The sequence below is a fragment of the Rhinoraja longicauda genome, chromosome 2 (genome assembly GCF_053455715.1).
Source record: "Rhinoraja longicauda isolate Sanriku21f chromosome 2, sRhiLon1.1, whole genome shotgun sequence".
Lineage (NCBI taxonomy): Eukaryota > Metazoa > Chordata > Chondrichthyes > Rajiformes > Arhynchobatidae > Rhinoraja > Rhinoraja longicauda.
Window position 1 is genome coordinate 34,795,877 of NC_135954.1, and position 26,671 is coordinate 34,822,547.

A 26,671-nucleotide genomic window follows, 5' to 3' on the forward strand; every position below is an offset into this window, starting at 1 on the left:
TTGTAAATTGACCCTCGTGCATATGATAGTGCTAGTGTACATGGATCGCTGGTCGGCGCGGACTCGGTGGGCCGAAGGGCCTGTTTCCACGCTGTATCTCTAAACTAAATTGAACTAAACCAAAGCTGATGCTGAAATATTTTTGAAAAACACCACCAGGACTTTCTTGTTTAACTATGCACCTGGACAGTTGTGGCACCAGTGTTACTTAGGGAACCTTTCAATCTTACTGTCACTTGCACCCCAAATTCTAGCCCATTAACATGTCACCCATTTTAACAGCAATATTTTAAACAATTTCATTGAAACGACAGAGCATCATGATTCCAGGTGCATATTTATTGTAATCTTTAATAAAAGCCAGTAGTCACTGAGTAAGCAAGTGTTCAAACAAAACTTCGTACTGAATCTTTAGTCCAAGAATAAAACTGAAGCCCAGATAAAATTTGATTTTCTGTTTATATAATAAAAGTTTATAAATACACGATTATAAAAAGACAGACAGGAAATATTTCCCTCCACCAAAAAAAAAATAAATACAAGGAAATATAACTTTTACCCAAGATTTATTTTGAGCAATTAACCTTAAGAGAAACAAGCAAACAATCCAAAAGATTGTACAGCAAAGGAATCCTGGCACTGTAAGATGATACACAGGGATAAAATGTCCTTTTAAACACACTGATCACTCACTCTTGTCCACTCAATAATCCCCATTGATAAGACATTGGAAATGCTAGCTATTAAAACATTCAACTGCAGCCAAACACACAATATTTACAGAACATCCAGTCGTGGCTACTTTCTTCATGTCTCTTTAGGAGTCCTCTACTCTAGTCTGTAGTTCAACAGCAAACCAGTAATACTATACACACTACTACCTACAGTATACTATTGTATTTTAAGCATGACAAAAAAAAATAGCACAAATGATTGATAATTGCATGCAAATCATTGAAGAACTGTCAAAAAACTGACAATTATGAAAAGCAGAATTTCAAGAGTCCAGTGATGTGAACTTACTGGAAATCATGAAGGCACTTGGAGAATACCGGACCAGATTTTTTTTTTGAAGAGGACAGTTTGGTTTTAGTCAAAGGCTTATGTCGTCACTGAGTGTTGTCATTCACAGCATACTGGTAGCTAAGTGTTCTAACAACATTGAACATAATCGTAATAGAATAAAAGATCTTAAAGAAAATAGTTTACATCAAATATTAGACACAAGTAATTTAAGCAACATAAATTTTAAAAGCAGCAATGCATAGCCTTACTTTCAAATATTCCATACCTGTGGACACAGCTTCTATGTATGTATGTCTTTTAGTACATCTTTACAGTATAATTCAGGCAAATAAGTAGAAATCCTTCAACTGCCACCATGAACAGAGATATCAGGGGAAAATATCGGGGATGGAATTGAATATTTTTGCACAATAGGTCATTTATGGTAAAAATAAATCTAAATTCACTCGTCTTGCTACAATCATCTGGCAGTCTTCTAGGTCGCCATTCAAGCAACATTTGCTTTGGAAACTCATCTGAACGTTTCTCTCCACACCATCAGGAAGATCAGGACATCATTCACAGTACCTTTCAAATATATTCACGCATTTACCTTTTTTAAAGATCTGAAGTTCTCAAAACTGAACAAGCATTTTCATAAAAGAATATTTGGCAACTTTATTTTTCTTTAAAACTCCAGCAAGAGTTAAACCTATAAGCTCTCATTTCAAATTAAATGCAATTAAAGGTCTTTCCTCCCGTTTCTGCCAAGGGCTTTTTTTATCTTCCTCCTGGTCTGTACTATCGTTGTCATCATTCTCATTGATTTGATCATTGTCATTAATACGATCGTTTTCAATATTCATCATCTGATCATCAGTATCAGCGTCCTCAGTGTGTTTTGGACTCGTTGGAAGACAGGCTTCAATTTCTTCGATCCTCTGAATGTTTTCGTCCTGTAGACATTCTGTGGTGCCGCTCTGTCCTTCTTCAGCTGACCCTTCCAGTGGCTTCATTGAAGTCTCCTCTGGACTGCAAACTGCTGTACCACTTTCACTGCCACTCTGCTCTATGTCATCCATGTACACCAGCCTCGTGTACGTCATACTGCCAGAAAGATTGCGTTCCCGTGCTTCTTTCCCCTTTCGTGCGGGCTTCGATTCATTCATGTCCACGCCAGAATCCAAGCTGGCATCGTTGCTCCCGTTTTTCCCAGCTTTCTGCAAGTCAATGTAAGAATGTCTAACCTGGGCATTTGCACGTCCGTCTAGGGACACAAACCAAGCTCTCGGGTGAGGGAGAGGTTTTCCTCCAGCAAGTTCCAACAGTGCTTTCTCGGTAAAGAGTTGCACTTCACCGTTCATTTGAGCCATGGCAGCTTCACTTAGTGTGGCTGGGATGGACATAGATTCGGACATGGCACTTGACTGTGGACTCCAGTCCTCCCCCTCTGCTTCCTGAAGTTGCTGCTGTGATAAAGCTTGTGGTGCTAATTGCTGCTGCTGAGAGTGTGGATGTAACTGTTGATGAGAGAGAGAAAGATCTGCCTGTAGCCTCTCCAACTCTATCTGCTGCTCTGCTGGGGCAGTCAAAGGCTGTCCCATGGACGGATATTCCATAGGCAATTTCATATAGTGGGCAGGAATGACTAATGCAGGGAGCACTTTCCTATAAACGTTGTCGTTCACCTCATCTGCTGAACTGCAACAAAGCAATTGACCTGGCTGGGGAAAGGTGGGTGGTCTTTCAAGGTGGTCGACAGACCGAGACATCTTGTAATCAGTTACTTTTCTGTCGGTGTTTTGTGCTTTGTCAGAAACGTATGTTTGCTGATAATCTGGCCCTCGGATGCTACCCTTACTGTCAGCGGTGAACAGGCTCATTGAACCCTGAACTTCCCTATCCCTTCTATCCAACAGTGGTTGGGAAACAACAGAGTTGTAGCTCTGCCTATAGTCTTCTCTCACAGGAGATTCAAAATCTTCCAAAATGTCAATTGATCTGGCCATTTTGAGGCGGTAGCTTCTCGGAGACCTATAATAGTCTTCCTTCAAGGCATCTCTCAGCGTTGAATCCCTATGTGAAATTAATTCTTCTCTTGAACTGAATTCTCGTGAAGTGCTGTACGAGGGCTTCAGCATCGGCGTGTGAACATCTGCCTCCCCGTTGGATGCCAGTTCCATGTGGACGGCACTAATTAAGTTGAGGTGAGACATAGACGTTGCTTGGTCCTTCTTTGAACTGTCCAACGCAGAGGAGAGCTGGATTTTCCTATGGTGCAGACGGGGCTTCAGGCATTTTCTCCTGCAAGATACATGTGGTGGGACGGGAAAAGGAGAAATAATATCTCTATGTGCTTCGAAAATGACTTCACATAATTAAAAAGGTAAAACGGGCACTTAAAACATAAACTTAGTAACTCAAACATTTCCATGAAAAATCTACGTTGGAATTAAAAAATCAATTGACTGGCGTACATAAAGAAATGAGTTTGGGTTTGCTGTATTTTGGTCTTTATACTTACAAGCACAAATTTAACAGTAGGACCAATGACCAAATTTATTGTTAAATTGATTGAATAGCCGATAAATTTCAAAGAATTTTCGCAAGGAAAATCTCCAAGACTGTCAAGTGCTCCCAACAGCTTCTTATTAAAGTAACATTTGATAATTTGTCCATGTCAATTTTTATTTACTAAATGAATAAACGCGTACTTTTTAAATATACAAAATGGTATATTACCCTTTTTTCTTCGCACTGTATTTTAATCTCCCAATCCAAACAATTTCGCAGCTAACAGATGTTTCCCTGACTGCATGGCTGAAACTGGGCACTCATTGAATGAAGAATCACAGTATGGAGCAATTTCCTACCACACTGTGGTACAACATATTGAACAAAATACATTAATATAATAAAAAAATTACTGCAGCAGAATAAATAGCCTTTCAAGCATCTTATGGTTTTAAATAAATGAAGAATTGCACAAAGTAGAATGTCTCAAATTATGATTAAAAATATTTTTTTAATTAAATCAGTTTCATCCTTTGGAAGTGGATAATGATGCATTTCAAAGTGCTCAGCTTCAGTTTTATTTCCCTTTTAGGATTTACCTGCAATAATAGATGAGTAAGCAAAGCAAAACAAGCAAAATGATGGTCATCCCTCCGAGAATGGCCAACAGGAAGACAGTATGGTAGACAGTGATGTCACTGGCTCCAACACCAGCCAGATTACCTAAAACAAATACATTAAATTATAAAAAAATAGAAATTATTTTTTCTGGTGGAAGATATAGTATTTTTAATATCATAATAGGTTAAGGAAAGCCAAGTAGTAATGCATTAGTGCTTAGTCATTGGACTCAACTTCACCCGGTATTGCATATTTTACTTTTAGTTTAGTTTAGAGATACAGAGTGGAAACAGGCCCTTCAGCCCACCGAATCTGTGCCGACCAGTGATCCCCGCACACTAACGCTATCCTACACATACTAGAGATAATTTACAATGATACCAAGTCAATTAACCTACAAACCTGCAAGTCTTTGGAGTGTGGGAGGAAACCGGAGAGCCCGGAAAAACCCCATGCAGTTCACGGGGAGAACGAACAAACTCTGTACAGACAAGCACCTGTAATCAGGATCGAACCAGGGTCTCTGGCGCCGTAAGGTAGCAACCCTACCACTGCACTACTTTTCCGCCCATATGTTTGAACTGTTTACGCCCATTTTCTATTGAAGCCTAATCCACTGCAAAATTGGACTGGGCACCTACGATCATGATTTGCCAGAGCATGGAGACACCTACCCCACTTCGTATTTTATGTAAGTGATGATATCCTGAATGTGTGTGGCATTTATCATTTCCAATAGATTGAATCGGTAATTCATGAGCCCTGACCTTCAGTTTTGACTGTTCATCAACTGAATGAATCTGACATGGGTGATTTAAAATGTCCCTACTGGGGCATCTTTATATTCTATAAATTCCCTAGTCATCTTAAAAGTATTTTTAAAAATCTCATTACTAGGCACACTGAGGGCATCAGACCACAAATATCTTCAGCTCACTAATATTTCGCTCTGTGGCTCTAGCCACAGCCTTGGACCACAACTGCACCACGGGGTACAGACCAGCCCTCTCTCCAAGTGTCAGATGGGGTCTCCATCCGGAGATCTACCGATTACCTCCCCACTCCAACCACAACCCCTTCCCCCCCAGGTTTTTGTGATCCTCCGTTGTTTTGTGCAAACCCTCTCACCACTCCCTCGCTTTCCTGACAGCACAGAGATGACAAAGCAGCCACCTGTCTAAATGTGCAGATTGACTTTAATAAATCTTTAACAAAGGGGTGCAAACCACGTGAACACTTTAAAAAAAAAATGAAGGATGAACCAATTACATGATCTTTGATCAGTGATGCACAATTTGGTGGTGGGGCAAAATGCAGGACCACTTATCACATCAAAAGATGTGAAATCCCATTTCTAGGTGTAAGCTCGAAAGGCAATGCGCGAATGTATCCTCTGTGACACTGTTTCAACCCATCACTTTCAACCCGAATAGGATCCGCACCCTCCATGCAAGAACAGCCCATCACCGGCACGTGGGGGATGACAGACAGCCCTGCTTGCGACTGCGGATATCCAGACCAGACCATCCCACACATCGTGAATGACTGCTCATTGAGGCTTTTCCCTGATGGCATCAAGCCTATCCACCCAGCAACTGATGCTGCCCTGGTCTGGATGTCTGCCTTTGACCTACAACTTTAGGCTGTGCATGCCATGCGCAATAAGAAGACTTTCAACCCCCTACCACTGTAGCAATCCTCAAATATGATTGTAATCATAATAACATTTATTTACCAGGGCTTTGAGGAGACATGGCTGCAATCCAGTAACCCAACTGTGGAGCAAAGTATGTCCAAGTGAAATAGTCGCCTTCTTTTTGTACAATGCCCAATCCACTCTTCAGCCAAGCACCTGGAAAAAACAATCAATAGAAATTTTGACTCAAAATATTACTGCAGTTTTGAAGAATTTTTACCTCATTAAAAATGAGTCTAATTAAAAATGGACTTCTTTCTACAGAAGCACACCCAATTTTCTTCACTAAATTAAACGGAATAAAATGAAAAGAAATCATGACAGTTTTTCTCGTAGAGTGCTGACACATTTCCTATCATCCAAGTAATGACCTGATACTGGCGTCACAGGAGACTGCTGATGCTGGAATCTTTAAAAAATAACACATTTTTGGAGGAACTCTGCAGGTCAGGGAGGATCCATAGAGGGTAATGAGCAGACATCGCTTGATGTTTTTACTGAAGGGTCCCAAGCTGAAATGTCATCAGTCTATTACCTTCCACAGATGATGCCTGACCCACTGTATTCCTCCAGCAGTTTGTACTTTACTCATGACATTATGGCCTTGAGTGACTTCGGCCTCAATGTTTGTCATTGGGTCAGATCTTGCAGGCTTGTTTCCCCAAGTCAGAATCTCTGGCAATAATGTTTCCACACCTGAACCAGACAATCCAAAGGAATCCAGACTCCACAGGTGGATGTCAATAGGCACTTTAGTGATGCACAGAGGAAAGAAACCACACCTACTGGCTTGGATAAAGTGGATGTGGAGAGGATGTTTCCACTTGTGCGAGAGTCTAGGACTAGAGGTCATAGCCTCAGAATTGAAGGACATTTCTTTAGGAAGGAGATGAGAAGGAATTTCTTTAGTCAGAGGGTGATCTGTGGAATTCTTTGCCACAGAAGGCTGTGGAGGCTGTCAATAGATATTTTTAAGGCAGAGATAGATAGATTCTTGATTAGTACGGGTGTCAGGGGTTATGGGGAGAATGCAGGAGAATGGGGTTAGGAGGGAGAGATAGCTCAGCCAGGATTGAATGCCGAAGTAGGTTTGATGGGCCGAATGGCCTAATTCTGCTCCTATTACTTAGGACCTTACTGAACCCTCTTGAAAGCTTTGACATTTGGTAAAACCACATCTCAGCCTTGACATTTGGTAAAACCACACCACAGCCTTGACAACCATCAAACTAGTGAGGGTCATTAACTGTTTTAAAGTCTTACATTCAATGGAGAATGTAATTAAAACTTAAAAATATTTTAAAAAGAAAAATAATGTTTTGTAATCTAAAACACACACAAAAAAAATTAAAGACATTAAATTAGTTAAAATAGTAAACACAAACAGACATCATCCATTTTGCAATGTGATTCAGAGCCTTACAGTCGATATTGAAATGGAATGCAAGAGTGGAGTCATCAGGGGATGTGGAGGAATTCCAGCAGGAGTGGATGCCACCGCTGGGCTTGCCAAATGGTCCAAATCCATCAGAGAGTCTGGGCTTCAATGTTTGATAAAGCATGCATTGAAATAGCTTGTTGCTGGAGAGCTCGCAACAAAAAGCTTTTCACTGTACCTCAGTACGCGTGACAATAATAAATTAAAACTAAACTAATCCCGGACATATGGCCATGAAATGGATAAATGCTAGCACTTTTGTTTGCAATTGCCAACCTTGTAATATCCAGCCAATGAAGTGTTGAATAAAAAAAGACAATTCACCTTTTCATTAAAAATAAAGTGAATTCGAATTATTTTGCTTCTGACAACACAAAGATATATTTATCATCATATCATATCATATCATATCATATATATACAGCCGGAAACAAGCCTTTTCGGCCCTCCAAGTCCGTGCCGCCCAGCAATCCCCGACATTAACACTATCCTACACCCACTAGGGACAATTTTTACATTTACCCAGCCAATTAACCTACATACCTGTACGTCTTTGGAGTGTGGGAGGAAACCGAAGATCTCGGAGAAAACCCACGCAGGTCACGGGGAGAACGTACAAACTCCTTACAGTGCAGCACCCGTAGTCAGGATCGAACCTGAGTCTCCGGCGCTGCATTCGCTGTAAAGCAGCAACTCTACCGCTGCGCTACCGCGCTATTGTTCTGGAATATTTTACGATTATTTCTACTTCTCATCTTGTACAGGACATAAATTTATTGGTTTGCAGGTTAATTGCCTCAAGTGTGCAAGGAATGCGAAAGTGAAAGTGGGAATAACATAGAACTAGTGTGAACGTGTGACTGATGGTCTGTGTGGTAACAAGGGAGAGATTGCAATCAATCAATCAATAAAAAACGTACAGGTGAATATATGTAAGGCATCAGAATATCAGAAAATTGGTACGAACCATGGCAATGTTGGAATATCTTGATAAATTTGGGCCACTACCATATCTTAGTTACAGTCATTTCAAATCATGAAATATGACTCATTGTTCAAAGGATGCTCGAGGACTCTGGCATTCAACTTTAGATGCAGTTCACTCTTGTTGAAGTAAGTCTTGCTAGTCTTTTGCTCAGCCCTTCCACAGGTTAGTGCACAGATGTACAAGATCACAGAATGGTTACAGTACAGATGGAGGCCATTAAAGTTAACAGCACTTGCTTCTTACGCTTAAATTGTGCAATAGAGAGTTTTAACATGTTTGAAGTTTTTGCACACATTTTCCATTGAAGTTTGCCCACTGGAAAATTGGACTGTGCATCTCCTGTCATGGTTCATTCTTGGAGACACGAATCTGCAGATGCTGGAATCTGGAGCAACAATCAATCTGCTCGAGGAACTTAATGGGTCAGACAGCAACTGTGGAGGGAAATGCACAGATGTTGTTTTGGGTCAGGTTCCTTCATCTGGACTGAAAGAGAAGCTGATGGCCAATATACAGAGGTCAGGTGTGTGGTAAGAGTTGAAAAGCAATAGGCGTGTCCCGATGCAGAGATGCAGATGGAGTTAGGAGTGGGAAGGAAAGGTGGAAGTAATGACAGAAGCGGAGAGGTGAGAGGTAAAGGCAAAAGGCTGCAGATGATGGAATCTGATAGCAAAGGAAGATGAAGCATAGAACCAAATAAGGGAGGTAGAATGGGGTGGGGGTGGGGGGGGGGGGGGGAGGAAATCCCACTCCAACCTTGCTTTGGTCTCTTCCACTGCCAGAGTGAGGTCAAATATCAACTGGAGGAACTACACCTCATATTCCATCTGGCTCTTCTACTTCAGGGTGGTACAGTGGCACAGCTGTAGAACTGCTGCCTTACAGAGTCAGAGCCCTGGGTTCGATCCTGACTACGGGTGCTCGTCTGTACGGAGTCTGTACATTCTCCCCATGACCTGCGTGGGTTTTCACCAAGATGTTCGGTTTCTTCCCACACTTCAAAGACGTGCAGGTTTGTTTGTTAATTGGCTTGGTATAAATGTAAAATTGTCCCAAGTGCGTGTGTTACTGTGTGAAGATTGCTGGTCAGTCCGGACTCGGTGGGCCGAAGGGCCAGTTTCCTCGCTGTATCTCGAAACGAAACTAGACCCTATAATACAAACAATGAATTCTACAGTTTTAGGTAACCTCCATCCCTTTCTCTCTATTTCTGCTCCACCCTGGTCCTTTCACACATACCATCTTTTCATCTTTTCACCCTCTCCTCTGGCTCCCCATCACCCAATTCCTTTCTGCTTCACGTCCCACGCCATCTGTCCATAACCCACACACTGCTCCCATAGTGGCCCATCTGCCCAAACTACCTCCCTATTCACAATTCCATCTGCAATTTTAAAGATTTTCTCAACTTTTCCTGCCACATTCAATAAACTATGTACATAGTTTATCTGAAACTATGTACATAGTTTATGTACAAGAATCTGCATTCTGTAACCTTTTAAGAATTATGTCTTCTAGTTTATTTTTTCTCTCCCATCCTTCCGACCAAAATATAACAGGCCCATTTCATCGGTTTGTCTTTGAAGTCCATTGGAATCCTTCTCATGGTTCACTTAATAAGTCTCCAAGTTTTTTGGTCACCATAAAGTAAGAAACTGTGTTTTGCACATACAAGGCCAACTCATTTAGAAATATATATATATATATCAATCAAAGAAAGGAGTGGCCACAGTGCTGTGTCCAATGTGATTTCACTTTAAACTTCTCTCAATTGAAATTAAAACCTATATCTCCTGTTCTGTTTACCGATTATGCATGCAACTTACCCGCTGATATAAAATTTTCCCTCAAATGCACAAAATACAGACTCACCCAGTCACTACGAGACCACAGTTCAGACACTAATACAATATATCTATCAGAATATTTAGTACAATGCATTTTAAAGAAAATCTGACCCTTTCCCATAATTTATCCGTTATGTTGTAATGCAATACATTAAGACACGGCACATGAACGATTTTAGATGTGAGTGTTTGTAATTCAAGTGGGAAACCCAGTGATTTAATGACTACTCACTGTGACCTATTCATTTTTTTTGTTAAATTAGTTGCTGTGATTGTTTTCACCAAAGAAGCCCATGAATTAATTCCATTAAAACGTTTAGCTGCAGTCAAATTACTTTACAGCAGAAGGGACACTCAGACTATTGTGCGTATGCTAGACAAAAGAAAAATCAACTTTCAACCATTCCACTTCTCAGTACTTGTTTCACAGCTCAGTGTGCCATAAAATCAAGCGCCTTTGCCCTGGGAAAGCATCAAACACAATCAAGGGCCACATTCCCTCTTCTCCCCTTTGCCGTCTTGCTGAAGATACAAAAGCTTGAAAGCATGTACCACCAGATTCAAGAACAGCTTCTTCCCTGTTGTCATCACACTACTGAATGGTCCTCCCACAACTTAGGGTGTAGTCCCGATGTCCCAACCTACCTCATTGCGGGCCAGCACTTATTTTTGTTATTTGCACGTTCTCTGTAATGCTAAAACACTGCAACACTACATTACATTCTGCGTGTGTGGGAAAGAACTGCAGATGCTGGTTTAACACGAAGGTAGACACAAAATGCTGGAGTAACTCAGCGGGACAGGCAGCATCTCTGGAAAGGAGGAATGGGTGACGCATTCTGCATTCCGCAGTATGGTATTTTTGTCTAGCATTGTTGTACTACCTGTGTATGGATTGATTGTACTCTTGTATGATATGGTTTGATTGTGTAGATTTCCTTCCGTCAACCACTCTCTCATTTTGGAATGACCAAATCGACCTATTGCAGCCCTCACACTCTTTCTTTTATCTGCACTTTCCCTGTAGCTGTAACATTATATTCTACATGGCTTGATTGATTCATGCATGGTAGTTTTACTTGGATAGCATGCAAAACAGTTTTTCATTGTATCGCAGTATATGTAACAATAGTAAATCAATTCTAATACTTGCAAACTTAGTCATGGCTCTTCCATGCAAGCCAAAATCATTGATAGTTATATCACAAGGAACAAGAAGCCCCACTACATAGAACCATCCAAATACCAGAACTCAACTTCAACCATTACACTTTGCCTGACTCGTTGAGTTACTCCAGCACTTTATGTCTTCATTTGTACACCAGCATCTGCAGCTCCTTGTTTCTTAAAAAAATAATTTCCTTTGCTTTGTGTTACCAGCTGTCATCATGTTATGGAGATATCAAAATAATAAGTGTATATGGTTTGATTCATCACACTCTCTCTTCTATTAGTCACTCGAAGGAGCTTTCATTATTTGAACAGAAGAAACTGAATTCCCAAACTTGCAAAGGGACTTCCTATTCAATCGCCCAAAGTTTAAAAACCTCCACGACAAATTGGAAACAGCAATGAATCAATCGGAACAGAAATAAACTGAGATGATAAATAAAAATCAGTTGATTTTTAAAAGTACAAAACCAACTCCATTAAGTTCAACAAAAATTGTGTTGTAAATCACTAAGGACACCCAACAAAACCTGCTGAAAGTTTATCTACATTGAGACCAGATTCCAGAGGGAGTGTTTGGGACACTGCAGAATACAATCACTTCAAAAGGAAATGGATCTCCTTACTAAATTTCCCATTAAAAGAGATATTTAATGTTAATGTCCCTTGACTAAGATCAATGACAGGTAAGATTACTATGAGCTGGATCGTGACTCTGAATTCTTGTGGAAACATATCAATATCATTGGATATTAAAAATAAAAGCAGTTTACTTCTCAAAATTCCATTCATTGTATGTAACCTAAATCTTCTAATAGCATTCTAGAAACTGAGTAAAAATCTTTAACTGTTTCTGTGGTATTGGCATGTATACAAACTGTCTTGAAAGCATGAGGGACTTCAGGCTTTTATTTTGCACTGTTATTGTTTTTATTAAACTTTCTTTTGTTTATTTTTTTTCTATGAGTACTAGGTTTACAGACCTGTTATACTGCTGCAAGGTAAGAATTTAATTGTCCTGTTTTCGGTACATACACTCCTGACTCTAGATTTGGCTAAAACCTTTTCTAATCAGTGGATAGGGTGATATATTTTTTTAAATATTGTTTTAGGAAACATATAAACTCAAAGAATGGATGAGCACTCCATTCAGACAGAAAGCTGTGATGTAGCTTTTGAACTCAGGTGTGGAACAGAGCTTCATCCACAACCAATTAAAAATACTTTTTATGATTTTAGAAAAAGTTAAATGAGAGCTATGAATGGTTTCCGCTTGTGCTGGCAAGTCCGTTTGGTTCCATGCATGGAATCTAATTTCCTCCGCCCATCATCAATGCACAAACCCACAAATGAACAGGCAATGAGACCAAGTCAAGTAGTTTGATCGACAATTGAAACTTTAAAAAAAACTGCAGATGCTGGAAATCTGAAGTACAAACATGAAATGCTGGAAGCACCCGGCAGGTTAGGCAGCATCTGTGGAGAAAGAAGGTCAAAGATCTTCATCGTCCATTTTGATGAAGAGTCTTCGACTTGAAATAAAAACTCTTGTGTCCAGCATCTTCTGTATTTGTTTTTTCTCTAAATATATTCACTTGATCCATTATTCTTCGCATTGGACATCTGGACATAGGTTTTTGAAAGTTTGATATTTTGCAAAGACAAAACTCTTGTTCTGTGAATGCTTCCTGGAACAATTACTGAAGCTTGTTTCTACTGAAAACAAAAAAGCACATGTAATCTCCTCCAGAAACCCCAAGGGAATGTTTGTGTGAACTAGCAATTTCTGGTCAACAGCTGTGACATTGCTTTTGAGATAATATTTCTGGGCACTTTCATAAAAGTTTACTTCTATGATTTTCTGACTTAGATGTTATCAGACTGATAAATGTAAAAGGATTTAAAATTCCAAGACAAATCACTGGCAACAATTCTAAAAATAATAAAGATCCGAGAGTTTAGCATTTAAAATTACAGGCCAAATATGATTTGGAACCATAAGCTCCAGACCTCAGCTCAGTGTGGAATCATTGTATGAGTCTGAATTATATTTTTAAAATGGTAGATTGTCAAATCATCTCGACTGTGCAGTTGGAGGATGGCTTTTATGATGGGTTTTGAGCAATTTTGTTTTGATGTCATCTTCAGCTTGCTGCCCTAAAATTTATAATTTATAAAAGCTGTTTGGAAAATCCAATCAGTAATGATCAATGTAGCTATGTGAACAGATCATACAAAACTAATCATTTGAAGAAAATATAACCTTTAGTACTGTGAATTTCTAATAAAACCTCATATTTAAAATTCTCATACTATTCTCATACCGAGCTGCAGCTGCGGCTCACCGGCAGTCTCTCTGTGTTTTTTGTTGTTTTTTTGTCATTGTCGTCGTTAAATGTACGTTTTGTTTTATTTTTAACTCTGTGTATGTGGGGGGGTGGTGGGGGGGTTGGGGGAAACCTTTTTTCAAATCTCCTCCTCAACGGAGATGCGACCTTTACCGTGTCGTATCTCCGTTCGCGCCACGGCCTAACATCGTGGAGTCGGCGGCCTCCAGCTGGGATCGACCTCAAAGACTCCGGTCGCAGGGCCTGGACTTACCATCTTGGAGGCTTCGGCCGTGGGCCCTGCAGACCGCAACATCGGGAGTTCGCAGGTCCCTGGCTGGCGACCGGCTTTTGGGAGCTCCAGCCGTAGCAGCTTCGACCGCCCCGAAGCGCAAAGTACGATCGACCCGCTCGCAGGCCCTTCATCGCCCTGCGTGGCTCGGCCGCAGCACTTTCCATCACCCGGTGGGGGCTCAGGACTTTCATCGGCCTGCTCGGCTCGGCCCTGGGACTTTCCATCGCCCGGTGGGGGCTTCAAAAAGTTGGGAGCCTCGATCACCTCGTGGCACCACGGGAGAAGAACGAGGAGGAGATAAGACTTTGCCTTCCATCACAGTGAGGGTATGCCTAGAGCAATCACTGTGATGGCTGTTTGTGTAAAAAATTATATCTGTGTGTCTTGTGCTTTTTAATGTCTACTGCCGGACCCTGACGTGAGAGGACGCTGGCGTTGCGTATTCGCCGCTTTTCCGTCAGGATAGTTTGTCTGTTTGTTTCTATGTTAATTGTTTTTGTAAAGCGCTTTGAGCATGTGATAAGGCGCTATATAAAATAAATGAATTATTATTATTATTATTATTGCTCCTAAAGGTAGACTTAATGACCTGACCTCCTCATAACCTTATTTTCACACCAACATTTTCACTCCACAATTCTGGCCTCTCATTCTGTGTTATAATTGCTGTTCCGTCAGTGAGCATGTCTTCAAATATCTAGGCTTTAAGCTTTGAAAACCCTCCAAACATCTCTCTGACTCCTTAAGTCACTCAATGGCTTTTGGTTCAATGTCCTAATAATTGGGACTCAGTGATATGTTTTGCCTGACATTGCTCCTGTGAAGTGCACTGGTATGTTTGTACCACATTAAGGATATCCTTTTACAGCCACAGAGACAGAGAGGTACAGCACGGAAAAAGGCCTCACTAAATCTGCACTGACCATCAACCACCAATTTACCCAAAACCACCCATTTATCCCATTTTGTATTCTCCCCACATTCCCATCAATACCAACCCCCAGACTTGAGTAGGAGCTATTTACAAGAGCAAATTAATCACCCAACACTCACATCTCCAGGATGTGGGTAGAAGCCAGAGCCCCACATCATCACAGGGAAAAGAAACAAATTCCATGCAGGAGGCACCTTTGGCCAGGATTGATCATTATGGTTTTCGAACACCCATGGCTGAACTCAGTGAAGATTCACTCCTCAAGGGAATATACATTTGCAGAAAATTATGACTCTTTCATTGTGAATGTCTACTAATCAGCAGTTAATATAATTCAAGGAAGATTGAGATAGATTATGGTATAATCCAGTCTGATGGTGTGTAATTAACTCCTAGGATAAACTCGACTTCACACTAGGGATACCCCCTTTAATACTCTATGACAAAGCTATTGTACAAAATGGCAAAGGCTCATATCAGATCTAGCAGCTTAATATTGGGCATCCCTGAAGCACTGAACACTCAGCAACACTAAAAGTGTACAGCATCATAATCTGTAACCTCATGGCCTACCATTTACTAATTCTACCATTATATCAAGCCAGGGGATTAACGCTATCTCAACAGGGAGTACAAACCAAAAACTGTCTCAGGAAATTATAGGCCATGCATGCTACTGAACATCAAAAAGAGCATACAACAGATGGAACTGAGTAATCTCACAGCCAACAGATTAAACTAATGCTTAGTAACCCTGTCGCACCTAATCTTTAATGGAGGTGGACAAATAAACCAATGGAAGAAAGGGGATTCAAGAACATGTTCATCATGGCCTAGATTGGGGCTAGTGTTTGAGTGCTAAAAAAAGGTTGGCTTATTTGCCACTATTTTCAGTTGGCAGTATCAAAAGAAAGTTTCATCTTCTCTTGATCTTGAGGTCCAAGGATTATAAATGCCCACCTCAGCTAATTCGTGTCACTCCATGCGATACCATGGAATAGCGGAACGTGTTGTACACAGCAAAGGCAATGGAACCAGATATGTTACTTGATATGGAACTGATTTATGTCTGGTTCATAACAGAACAGGAAAGACTCCATCAGGCATATTACTATCAAATTAACCCACTTTCAATCATCAGTAAAGGGATGGAACATGTCGTTAAAAGCACTGCCAAATGGCACTCATCAATAACCAGCTCAACATTACTCAACTTGTGTTGTATGAGGGTTATTTGGCTCCGGACCTCAACTCATCCCTGGCGCAAACATTGACCAAAGAGCTGATCTCGAAACCTGGTGAAAGGCTGACTTTGTCACCAAGGCAACATCTGACCAAGTGTGGAATCAAGGAGCCAAGTGAAAAGAAAGTCAATGGACATCAAGGAGTAAACAATGGCTGGAGATGGTCATGGTTGTTGACGTCAATCACCTCAGCCCCAGGAGATCACTGCGGGAGTTGGCCAAGGAGGTATCTACAGTTGCTTCATCAACAACATTTCTTCCATCATCAGGTCAGAAGTAGGGTTGTTCACTGAACATTTTAGAATTCCCTATACTCTTCATCTAAACCTATACTATGTTTTGCTCCAACAACTCCCGTCTCTCCCAATCCATTGTGCATCTTTTTCACACCTATTCAATGTTCCTGGACTCCTTTATTCAATTTAATCCAACTCCACCAATTCACTTCCAGGTAAGAACATCAGTTCTTGATTCATTGAGGTGCAATCTCCCAGGCATGTAGAGGTCCCAGTCTTCACCAAACTGCTCCCAATAGTCCAGGAATCTGAAGTCTTTTCTCCAGCACCAAATCTCCAGCTATAAATCCACCTCCATTATTTTTTCACTCACTAGACTGTGGCATTGGAAGCAATCTGAAAATTACTGCCTTTGATGTCCTGCTTCTTAATCTCTATCCAAACTCCTTAAATCTGCTTATAGAAATTCACCTATCAACTTCAGGCTGGTCCCACCAAGGTACAGCACAGAACACCACACGAGATCCTTTTTCCCTCTGACTATCAGACTGTACAACTCCTACTTCTGTCATGGGATAGACTGACCCCCCCCCCCCCCCCATCTTTGCACATCCCTCATCCTGGACTTTTCCACTCGATAACTTAATTTCACTTTCATGTTTGTGCAATGTTACATATGTGCTGTGCACTAACTGGTCACATAAATGCATTATTATAAAGCACATTACACTTTCATAGGTATTACAGAAAGCTGGAGTAACCCAGCGGGTCAGGCAGCATCTCAGGAGAGAAGGAATGGGTGACGTTTCGGATCGAGACCCTTCTTCAGACTCACGTTTCGGGTCGAGACCCTTCTTCAGACCCATTCCTTTACACTTTCATAGCCTTGTAGCTGTATCTTTTGACTGGTGGCAGACTAATTTCCCTCTGGGATAAATAGGAAATGGTACCTTATCGTATCGTATTGACACTGACAGGTATTACACCTTTGGATCAGTCCCTCCCCTGCGCACCCTCTTAATAATGTCCTGCATCCCAACACTGAGGTAACATAAAACTATCCAGATTGTTCCACACCTGGGGTCACTTTCCGTCGCACCTCCATCTCTACCATCTCACATTGCTCCACAGCCATCCTGCCACTTTCAAGTACTTATCTAATTTCCTTGAGTTTCAATGCAATGAGTTTCAACCACCACTTTACATAGTACATTCCAAATAACAGCAAGTTGGATAACAAGGATTTTTATGTTACCTCCAACAAGAAATGATTGTGAAGAAGCAGAGCAGAATTTAGGAGCAATTTGTTTTGTCAGGATTGTTGGATCATGGAATGGTTGAAACAAAGACCATCATAGATAGAATATGTGCACACCAATTGTTCAGAGTTGGGGAATCTTTTTCTAATCTCTTACCTTGAAGGAGATGTGATTTTTTTCCATATCATATCTCCGTCTGCTCTGCGGCCTAACATTGAGGAATTGGCAGCCTTTGCTGGAAACCGATTTTGGGAGCTCCACCGCGGGAGCCTGTGGACTTACCATCGTGGAGCCCACGATCCCTTTGCCAGGGATCGACCTTTGAGCTCTACCGCGGGTGCCTGCGGACTTTAACATCGTGGGGCTCGTGGTCTCTGGTCAGAGACTGACATCGGGAACTCCAAGCCGCAGGAGCTTCGATCGCCCCGATGTGGGAGCTTCGATCGCCCAACGCGGGAGCTTCGACCGCCCCCACGCGGGAGCTTCGATCGCCCCGTCGCGGGAACTTCAAACGCCCCAACGCGGGGGCTTCGACCATCGGCTGCGGGAGCAATCGCCCCGACGGATAGTTCGACTGCCCCAACCGCGGGAGAAAAATGAGGGAAGATTAGACTTTATTGCCTTCCACCACACTGAGGAATGTGGGGAATCTGCTGTGGTGGATGTTTATGTTAACTTTTATGTAGTTGTGTGTCTTGTTGCTTTTTTTTAGTATGGCTGTATGGCAATTCGCATATCACTGTACCTTAATTGGTACACGTGACAATAAAAGACCTTTGAAACCTTTGAAGAATTAGAGGGCATAGGTTTAAGGTGAGAGGGGAAGGACTTAATTAAAACCTGAGGAACAACATTTTTGTACAGAGAATAGTACACATATGGAACAAGCTTCTGGTCAAAAAGGTTGAAGCATGTACAATAAGATAATTTAAAAGACACTCGGACATGTAGGTGGAGAGGAAAGGTTTAGAGCGATATGGATCACATACACCCAGAGGGGATAAGTTTAGATGAGCACCTTGGTTGGTCTGGATGGATTGTCCTGAGGGCCTGTTTCCGAGATGTATAATTAGAATATCTTTTGTGAGAAACAGCATTCAATATTGGAACAGGGAGAATGCGTGAGAAAGAATCTGATTTTGTCACCAAAGGTAATTAGTGACTTTCAATTCTATTACTTATGTCTTTCACTCCCTAAACAAAGACCTGCGTCAAATCACCTCTTAATATACTCTGTTCTCATTAAAAAGAGTTACAACATTTTCTGCTACCTCTCATCCTCGGCAATGTTCACAGGGAACCTATGACTAATTTCTTAACTTGGTGAGAATTTCAACAGTCATGCTGGCCAGGCAAGGGTGAGCTTGTGACTTTTTCTTGAGGCATTAGTCATGTTAATAGCTTTATCGTGACAGCACCACATTTTCCATTTCCACTGTGATGCCACCAGTAATAACTAAGCACAGCGAGCCGAGAATTACCATGTTCAGTCCAAGTACTTATTTCAGCAATTAATTTTTGACAGTCCTGCACTTAATCAGGTCAGTAATCTATCACTGAACAAGTAAGATGGCCCAACAATTCAAACCTTGTATAAATGAGTCTTAGCAATTCTCTAGCAGTTTAACTAGATGTTGTTGAGGCCGCATTTGGAGTACTGTGTTCAGTTTTGGTCACCCTGCTACAGGAAGGATGTTGCTAAGCCGGAAAGAGTACAGAGAAGATCTCGAGAATGTTGCCAGGAATTGAGGGCCTGAGTTAGAGCGAGAGGTTGCGCAGATTAGGATTTTATTCCTTGGATGACAGGGTGCCGAGGGGTGATTTTATAGAGAGGTATAAAATCATGAGGGGAATAGGTATTTTACCCAGAGTAGGGCAATCAAGAATCAGAGGACAAAGGTTTAAGGTAAGAGTGAAGAGGTTTAATAGCAACCCAGGAGGCAACGTTTTCCACACAGTGGGTGCTGGGTGTATGGAAAGAGCTGCCAGAGGAGTTAGTTGAGGCCGGCATTATAATGATATTTAAAAGACATTTGGATAGGTACATGGATAGGAAAGGTTTAGAGGGATATGGGCCTAATGTGGGCAGGTGGGACTAGTATAGATGGGGCACCTTGGTCAGCGTGGGAAAGTTTGGCTGAAGGGACTGTTTTGGTCACCCTGCTGTATAACTCTATAACTGAGGAAACTAATGTGGCAATATCTAACAAAAAGTATTCTTGGAGAATAATTTAGTCGAATGTCGAAGCAAGCCTTTTTGACATTCTTATTTTAACCCACCGGTGGTGTGATCGGAAGCTTCGCTTCAATGGATGCTGCTGCATTTGGAATACTTATTCCTGCCTCAAATAACGTCATCTATTAAAGTCTGTACATCAATGAATCTCTAAGATTCTGATCACAAATGGCTTCCTGCTTAACTGAAATGACTGATCTCAGGAGTTAGATAAATCACTGTGTCCAATTTAATTTGGATATAAATCAGGTAAATGTTCGCAAACATTAGACTTGGGTTTAACGAGCCACAAGTTTATTGATGGAGCATGTTTAACCAGATGTAGGTAGGTGATTGGCTTTTGAAAGAGAACATTTATTCCAGATTAATACCACCCCCATACACATGAACATGGTTCTTATGAACCAGTTTAAATCTCAAATGTTAAATTCAATAAGAAACTAGTCATTCAAGACTTTAATATGGTAATGGCAAGATGATTAAAAAAGTCAGAACCTATTCCAAGAAATCTTTAGGAAAACAAAATGCTAGAAATAATCAGAAATGTATTTATTTCTGGGGATTTCTAGCTTAAAATCCACTGCATTAGGTGGAAGAATTTATTTTAGGTTGTGGATATATGGAACTAGTTGCCAGAGGAGGTAGCCCACCAGAAATTGGAGGAACAGCACCTCATATTTCGCCTGGGCAGCTTGCAGCCCAGTGGTATGAATATCGACTTCTCCAACTTTAGATAGTTCCTCTGTCCCTCTCTTCCCCTCCACCTTCCCAGATCTCCCTCTATCTTCCTGACTCCACCTATATCCTTCCTTTGTCCCGCCCCCCTGACATCAGTCTGAAGAAGGGTCTCGACCCGAAATGTCTCCCATTCCTTCTCTCCTGAGATGCTGCCTGACCTGCTGAGTTACTCCAGCATTTTGTGAATAAATACCTTCGATTTGTACCAGCATCTGCAGTTATTTTCTTATACTAGGTAGTTGAGGCAGATCATATAGCAGCATTTTAACAGGGACTTGGACAGTTAAGAGGGATATGGGATAAATGGGGCTAGCTTAGATGGGGCATCTTGATTGACATAGACGAGTTGGGCCGAAGGGCCTGTTTCCGTGCTGTGTGACTCTAATAGCTGAGAGAGTTTGTAGCATGGTGGAACTTTTCCATACACTCTTGAAATTAATTTTTATTAATAAAGAAAGGAGTTTGTCCGTTCTCCCCGTGACTGCATGGGTTTTTTCTGAGATCTTCGGTTTCCTCCCACACTCCAAAGACATAAAGGTATTTTGGTAAAATTGGCTTGGTATAAGTGTAAGTTGTCCTTGGTATGTGTAAGATAATGTTAATGTGCGCGGATTGCTGGTCGGTGCAGACTCAGTGGGCCGAAGGGCCTGTTTCCGCGCTGTATCTCTAAACTAAACTAAACTAAACTAAACTGATTGGATCTTGTGATACCAACAGTGCTTGTGGAGTTCTCAAGACACATACAGTGACATAAAATGACATCAATTCTCAAGTGATGTTATCTGCAAGAATTCCATTACATTTACAACACCCACAAAAGGCATTGGGACCTTTATACAGGGAGGTAAAATGCATTACAAGAAGATACAAAACAAGAGCAGAAATAAATCAATTGGTTAATTAAGCCCCTCCAACATTCAATAAGCTAGAGTGTGATGCAACTGCAGCTTCACCACCACCACTTTCGCACTGCTTCCATACTTGTCAACTCTTCGTAGTTCAAACATCAGCCTATTTATCCTTGAATATCATCAGGGACCCTACTTCCACAGCTCTCTGGGATAGAGAATGCCAAAGAACCTCAGCCTTTTAAGAACAAAATTCTCCCCAGTCTATTTTGAATGGATGACAACTTATTCTGAAACTCTGCCCTCTAGTTCTGGATATCTGTACCAGGGGAAACATCTGCTCAGCATTCATCTTATCAATTCCCTTCAGAATCGAATGTTTCAATAACATCACCTCTCATTCATCTGAACAATATGTTTCGGCCCACTCTAACCTTCCTTTATTTTGTCATGCCTTTATCAACGGAAAGCATCATGGAACATTTGGAGTGTTTTGTGCAATTCTTGTCAACCATTATAGGAAGGGTAAGAATTTGGAGATGCACAGAAGAGGTTTACCAAAATGCTAACTTGATTAGAGAGCCTTCGCTACAAGGAGAGGTTGGACAAACTTGGAATGTTTTCTCTGGAGCATCAGAGATTGAGGGGAGACCCGATAAATGTATAAGATTAGAAGAAGCAGAGAGAGGGTAGATAGTCAGAAAGTTTTTTCCCAGGCTGAGAATGATCTGCCGTGATCACATTGAATGGCGGTGCTGGCTCGAAGGGCCGAATGGCCTCCTCCTGCACCTATTGTCTATTGACATGTCAAAGACTAGAGGACATAGCTTTAAGGTCAGGAGTTTGTGGAGTTTAAAGAAGATGTGTGGTGCTTTTTACACAGAGAGTGGTGGGTGTTGAATGCGCTGCCTGAGGTGGTGGTGGTGGTGGAGCAGATACGATTGTGGCATTTATGAGCCTTTCAGATAGCACATAGATATTCAAGGATGGTGCGATATGGATCACGTGCAGGCAGAAGAGATTAACTTGGCATAATTTTCTTGGGCTTGTTCCACTTCAGCACCATTCCATGTTCTATGAGCCCAGCTCTGCACTAGTCCACCGCAAACATGTCATTCCGAAAATTGGAGACCAAAATAATGCATACTATGCCAGGTAACAAATCACCAACATCCTATAAAGCTGCATCAAAACCTACCTGCATTCATGTTACCCATCCTTTGCAACAAAAGTTAACAGTCCAGAAACCACGATAAATATTTATTGCACTGACACACCATCCCTTTGTGTTTCATGCACTAGATCTCTTTGCACGGCAAAATAAAGTGCTCAGCAGCCTGCAGGCCCTGCCTCTAGGCCCTGCCTCCAGGGAGTCTCAGGAACCAATTTAACAGGTAGGCTCCTTCTTCGATGTTTTCAGGTCTAGTGATCATGCCTGCACGAGTGTAGTGCCAACCAATCTCAACAAGCTATGTAGGAAAATAACTGCAGATGCTGGTACGTAGAAACATAGAAAATAGGTGCAGGAGTAGGCCAATCGGCCCTTCAGGCCTGCACCGCCATTCAATATGATCATGGCTGATCATCCAACTCAGTATCCCGTACCTGCCTTCTCTCCATACCCCCTGATCCCTTTCGCCACAAGGGCCACATCTAACTCCCTCTTAAATATAGCCAATGAACTGGCCTCAACTACCCTCTGTGGCAGAGAATTCCTACGATTCGAAGGTATCACAAAATGCTGGAGTAACTCAGCAGGTCAGGCAGCATCTTGGAGAGAAGGAATGGGTGACTTTTCGGGTCAAGACCCTTCTTCAGACCGACATCAGGGAAAAGGTCGAGACCCTTCTTCAGGCAGTCAGGGGAGAGAGAAACGAGAGATATGAAAAGAAGCATAAAATAAAACAAAGGGACATAAAATAACTGCCTCTCCACCCACCCCAACCACCTCCGCCACTACTACCATCACCACCACCTCCAGCCGACCCATACCCGCACTCCAGCCATCCGTGGACCAAGACCAATGACTGCATGGATCCTCGCCTCTTCCCCAACCATAAACTCACCTGGATTCCAGGTCCAGTTCCAGACCGACAATCTGAAGAAGGGTCTGGAGTCGAGACATCACCTATCCATGTTCTCCAGAGATGCTGCCTGTCGCGCTGAGTTACTCCAGCACTTTGTGTCCTTTTGTGTATTAACCAGCATCTGTAGTTATATGTTTCTACTATTTATACAATGATAATCCCTTACTCAGTGAGAGGGTACAATCGGCAATAACAGACATCACCTCCCCCCCACCCTCCATGGTCCGTTATAATGAGGATTTACTGTACTGACGATATATTGCTGGTCCTACCTTACTGCTTGTCCAAATGCTGGAACTCCCAACCGCAAACAGTACTGGAGGAGGTTGTTTCACCAACAGGGGTTTGGAGCTGTCAATAATTCACAATAATGACTCTCGCCCACTGAATCCTGGCTGACCACCAAATTCCAATTAATGGTCATCCCATTTTATAAGGAGGAAGGACAACAAAAATGTACACTGCCAGCATAATCTCTCCACATAAACACACTGCAGAGCATGGCAGTTCCCATTCTTCCGAGGGCTATATTTGCACCATGCATCTTCAAAGAGAAACCACTGAGCTCAGGCGCACCTTCTCCCTTTGTCCAAACCTGGACACTTTACAGCTGCAGTTACAACAAAACAGGCTTCATCTGTGGTTTACAACTTTGTATGGTTGTGTCTATTTTTGCACTGGAAGAGTGAAGTTATGAATCCATCCATTTAAAGAAAGAATAGGCCTCTGAGCCTGCTCTGCCATTCAGTAAGATCATGTCTGATTAAACCATTAACAACAACTTCCCTCTCCGATGTTATGCCCATAACTCTACATTCCACTGAGGTCTAAAAATCGATCTCATTTTTCAAAACTCAGTATTGACAGCTCCCTGGGGTACAGAGATCCAAAGATTCAACATCCTCTAAGGGAAATTCTTCCCTATCTCTGTCCTATGTAATTAACCCTTGGATCTGACTGTGTCACCCTTTGCCAGCCGACAGCTCTTCACTGCGTCGAGCTTGCAAACGTCTCAAAGGAAACATTTACCTTCCCTAAATGTAACTACAACTGTATGTGTCCAGCGGTGTCCTTGTTGATGCCCCATACAGTTGTAGTAATGATGTTCAACCAAAAGAAGATCAAGACAACAAATGTTTTCAAAAACTGATGTGCAATTAAACCTAGAAACGGGTAAATGCAGACGCTAGTTTACTAAAAAGGACACAAAGTGCTGGAGTAACTCAGCGGGACAGGCAGCAAAGCAATCATGTCCAACCGAGTTTCGCAAGACAGGGAGACAAAGGGTGGTGGGTGTATGGAACAAGCTGCCAGAGCAGGTAGTTGAGGCTGGGACCATCCCAACGTTTAAGAAACAGTTTGACAGGTACATGGATAGGACAAATTTGGAGGGGTATGGACCAGGCACAGGCAGGTGGGACTAGTGTAGATGGGACATGTTGGTCGATGTGGGCAAGTTGGGCTGAAGGACCTGTTTCCACACTGTATCACTCTATGACTCTATGCTGCACTTAAACCTGATCCGTGTACATTTCCTTTCAATTATTAATGTCTGCAAATCAACCATAAGCTACATTGTTCATTGGTCAAAGATGAGCAAGAAAATTACTTCTCAAATTCATATTGTTCTGACCCTATCAACTTTATGTGATTTTAATAAAAAACTTATGACATAATTTGCCAGCTTTTATTTTTGTGAGTGTTCTTTGCAAATGTAGCTGCTGAAAGCTGAGATTCACAGAACATTTTGACGTATTTTTGGAATGTTATTAACAGGGAAGAAACTGCCTGCATCAGCACTAATCTCACCAGCTACCAACATAACATCTCCAGACACTGAGGCCTTCGGTCTCGCATACACCATTCCCACAGCAGGAAGTATCAATCCTGCATTTAATGTTCTATTTGTAGAAGATCATATCCTAAATTAGAATTTGGAACCGCTAGTCACTGTTTCAAGTAGCAATTTAGCTTACATTGTACAACTACATCTATTTATTGTCATGTATTTATTGTTTTTTTTGGCAAAAATGAATATCACTAATTATTATAATGCTTATAATGATTTGACTCTCGCACCAGTTCCCCAAATATGGTACGATGCATCTAATTCACCGAAACCTTCCTCAAAAATTACTGTCTTGCAGTTTTTCTATAAACGTACATTAAAATATTAGAAATGGTCCTTTACCTTATTTAATTTTAGATTATTTACTAGGGGGGGGGGGGGGGGGCACAGTGGCGCAGTGTTGGAGTTGCTGCTTTACAGTGCCAGAGACCCAGGTTCAATCCTGACAACGGGTGATTGTCTGCACAGAGTTTGTACGTTCTCCACATGACCTGCGTGGGTTTTCTCCAGGATCTCCGGTTTCCTCCCACATTCCAAAGATGTACAGGTTTGTAGGTTAATTGGCTTGGTATAATTGTAAATTGTCCCTAGCGTGTAGGATAGTGCTAGCATAAGGTATTGCTGGTCGGCATGGACTCGGTGGGCTGAAGGACCTGTTTCTGCACTGTAACTCTAACTTAAACTAAATGCGCTTTGTAAAAAGCAGTTCAATATGTAGGTTGTAAATTTAACAACAAAAGTGGCATGTAAAAACACCTGCCATTTGCAGGTAGCATTATGCACCATAATATACAATAGAATGTGGGTAACCTCTGTGCTATGCACATAGTAATTAGACATTTCAATCTGATTAATTTGCAGTCAAGCACATCACCATCAATTACTAATTACCAATAGATTTTTAATGACAAGCATGGCAGAAGTAGGACAGAATGGCTTGACATGGTTGCTGGTGATGGAGGGGAAAAAAAGAGCAGACATTATCAGGAGGAAGCATCTCAATCCGAAACATCACCTATCCATGTTCTCTAGAGATGCTGTCTGACCCACTGGGTTACTCCAGCAATTTGTGCCCTTCCAGGCATTGTCTCTACTCTTGAGTTATTTTACTCGTGTAGACAATAGTTCTAGCAGAGGAGAACATTTCAGGATTAGGTTTAGGTTTATTATTGTCACATGTACTGAGCCTCAATGAAGAGCTTTGTTTTGCTTGGTATCCAGTCAGATCAAATAATACTAATCATAAACACATTCAAGTCAAGCTCAAGTACAAAGAGGAAGATAGAGTGCAGAATATTGTTGTTAACTATATTCTGTATATCAGCATAGTAGTGTGTCA

General features: G+C 41.6%; 1 protein-coding gene across 3 annotated transcripts in view; it reads right to left on the reverse strand.

The window, feature by feature from the left end:
- Nucleotides 1-464: 464 nt before the first annotated feature.
- Nucleotides 465-26,671, reverse strand: part of fam171a1 (family with sequence similarity 171 member A1) — a 157,945-nt gene continuing 131,738 nt past the window's right edge. For all 3 annotated transcript variants that reach the window (XM_078417139.1, XM_078417129.1, XM_078417119.1), the window contains 3 exons: nucleotides 5,876-5,992; nucleotides 4,119-4,242; nucleotides 465-3,309 (listed from right to left, as the gene is read on the reverse strand). In XM_078417139.1, the coding sequence (XP_078273265.1) occupies nucleotides 1,728-3,309; nucleotides 4,119-4,242; nucleotides 5,876-5,992 (1,823 nt within the window). In that variant the 3' untranslated portion in view covers nucleotides 465-1,727. The remainder of the gene's footprint in view (nucleotides 3,310-4,118; nucleotides 4,243-5,875; nucleotides 5,993-26,671) is intronic.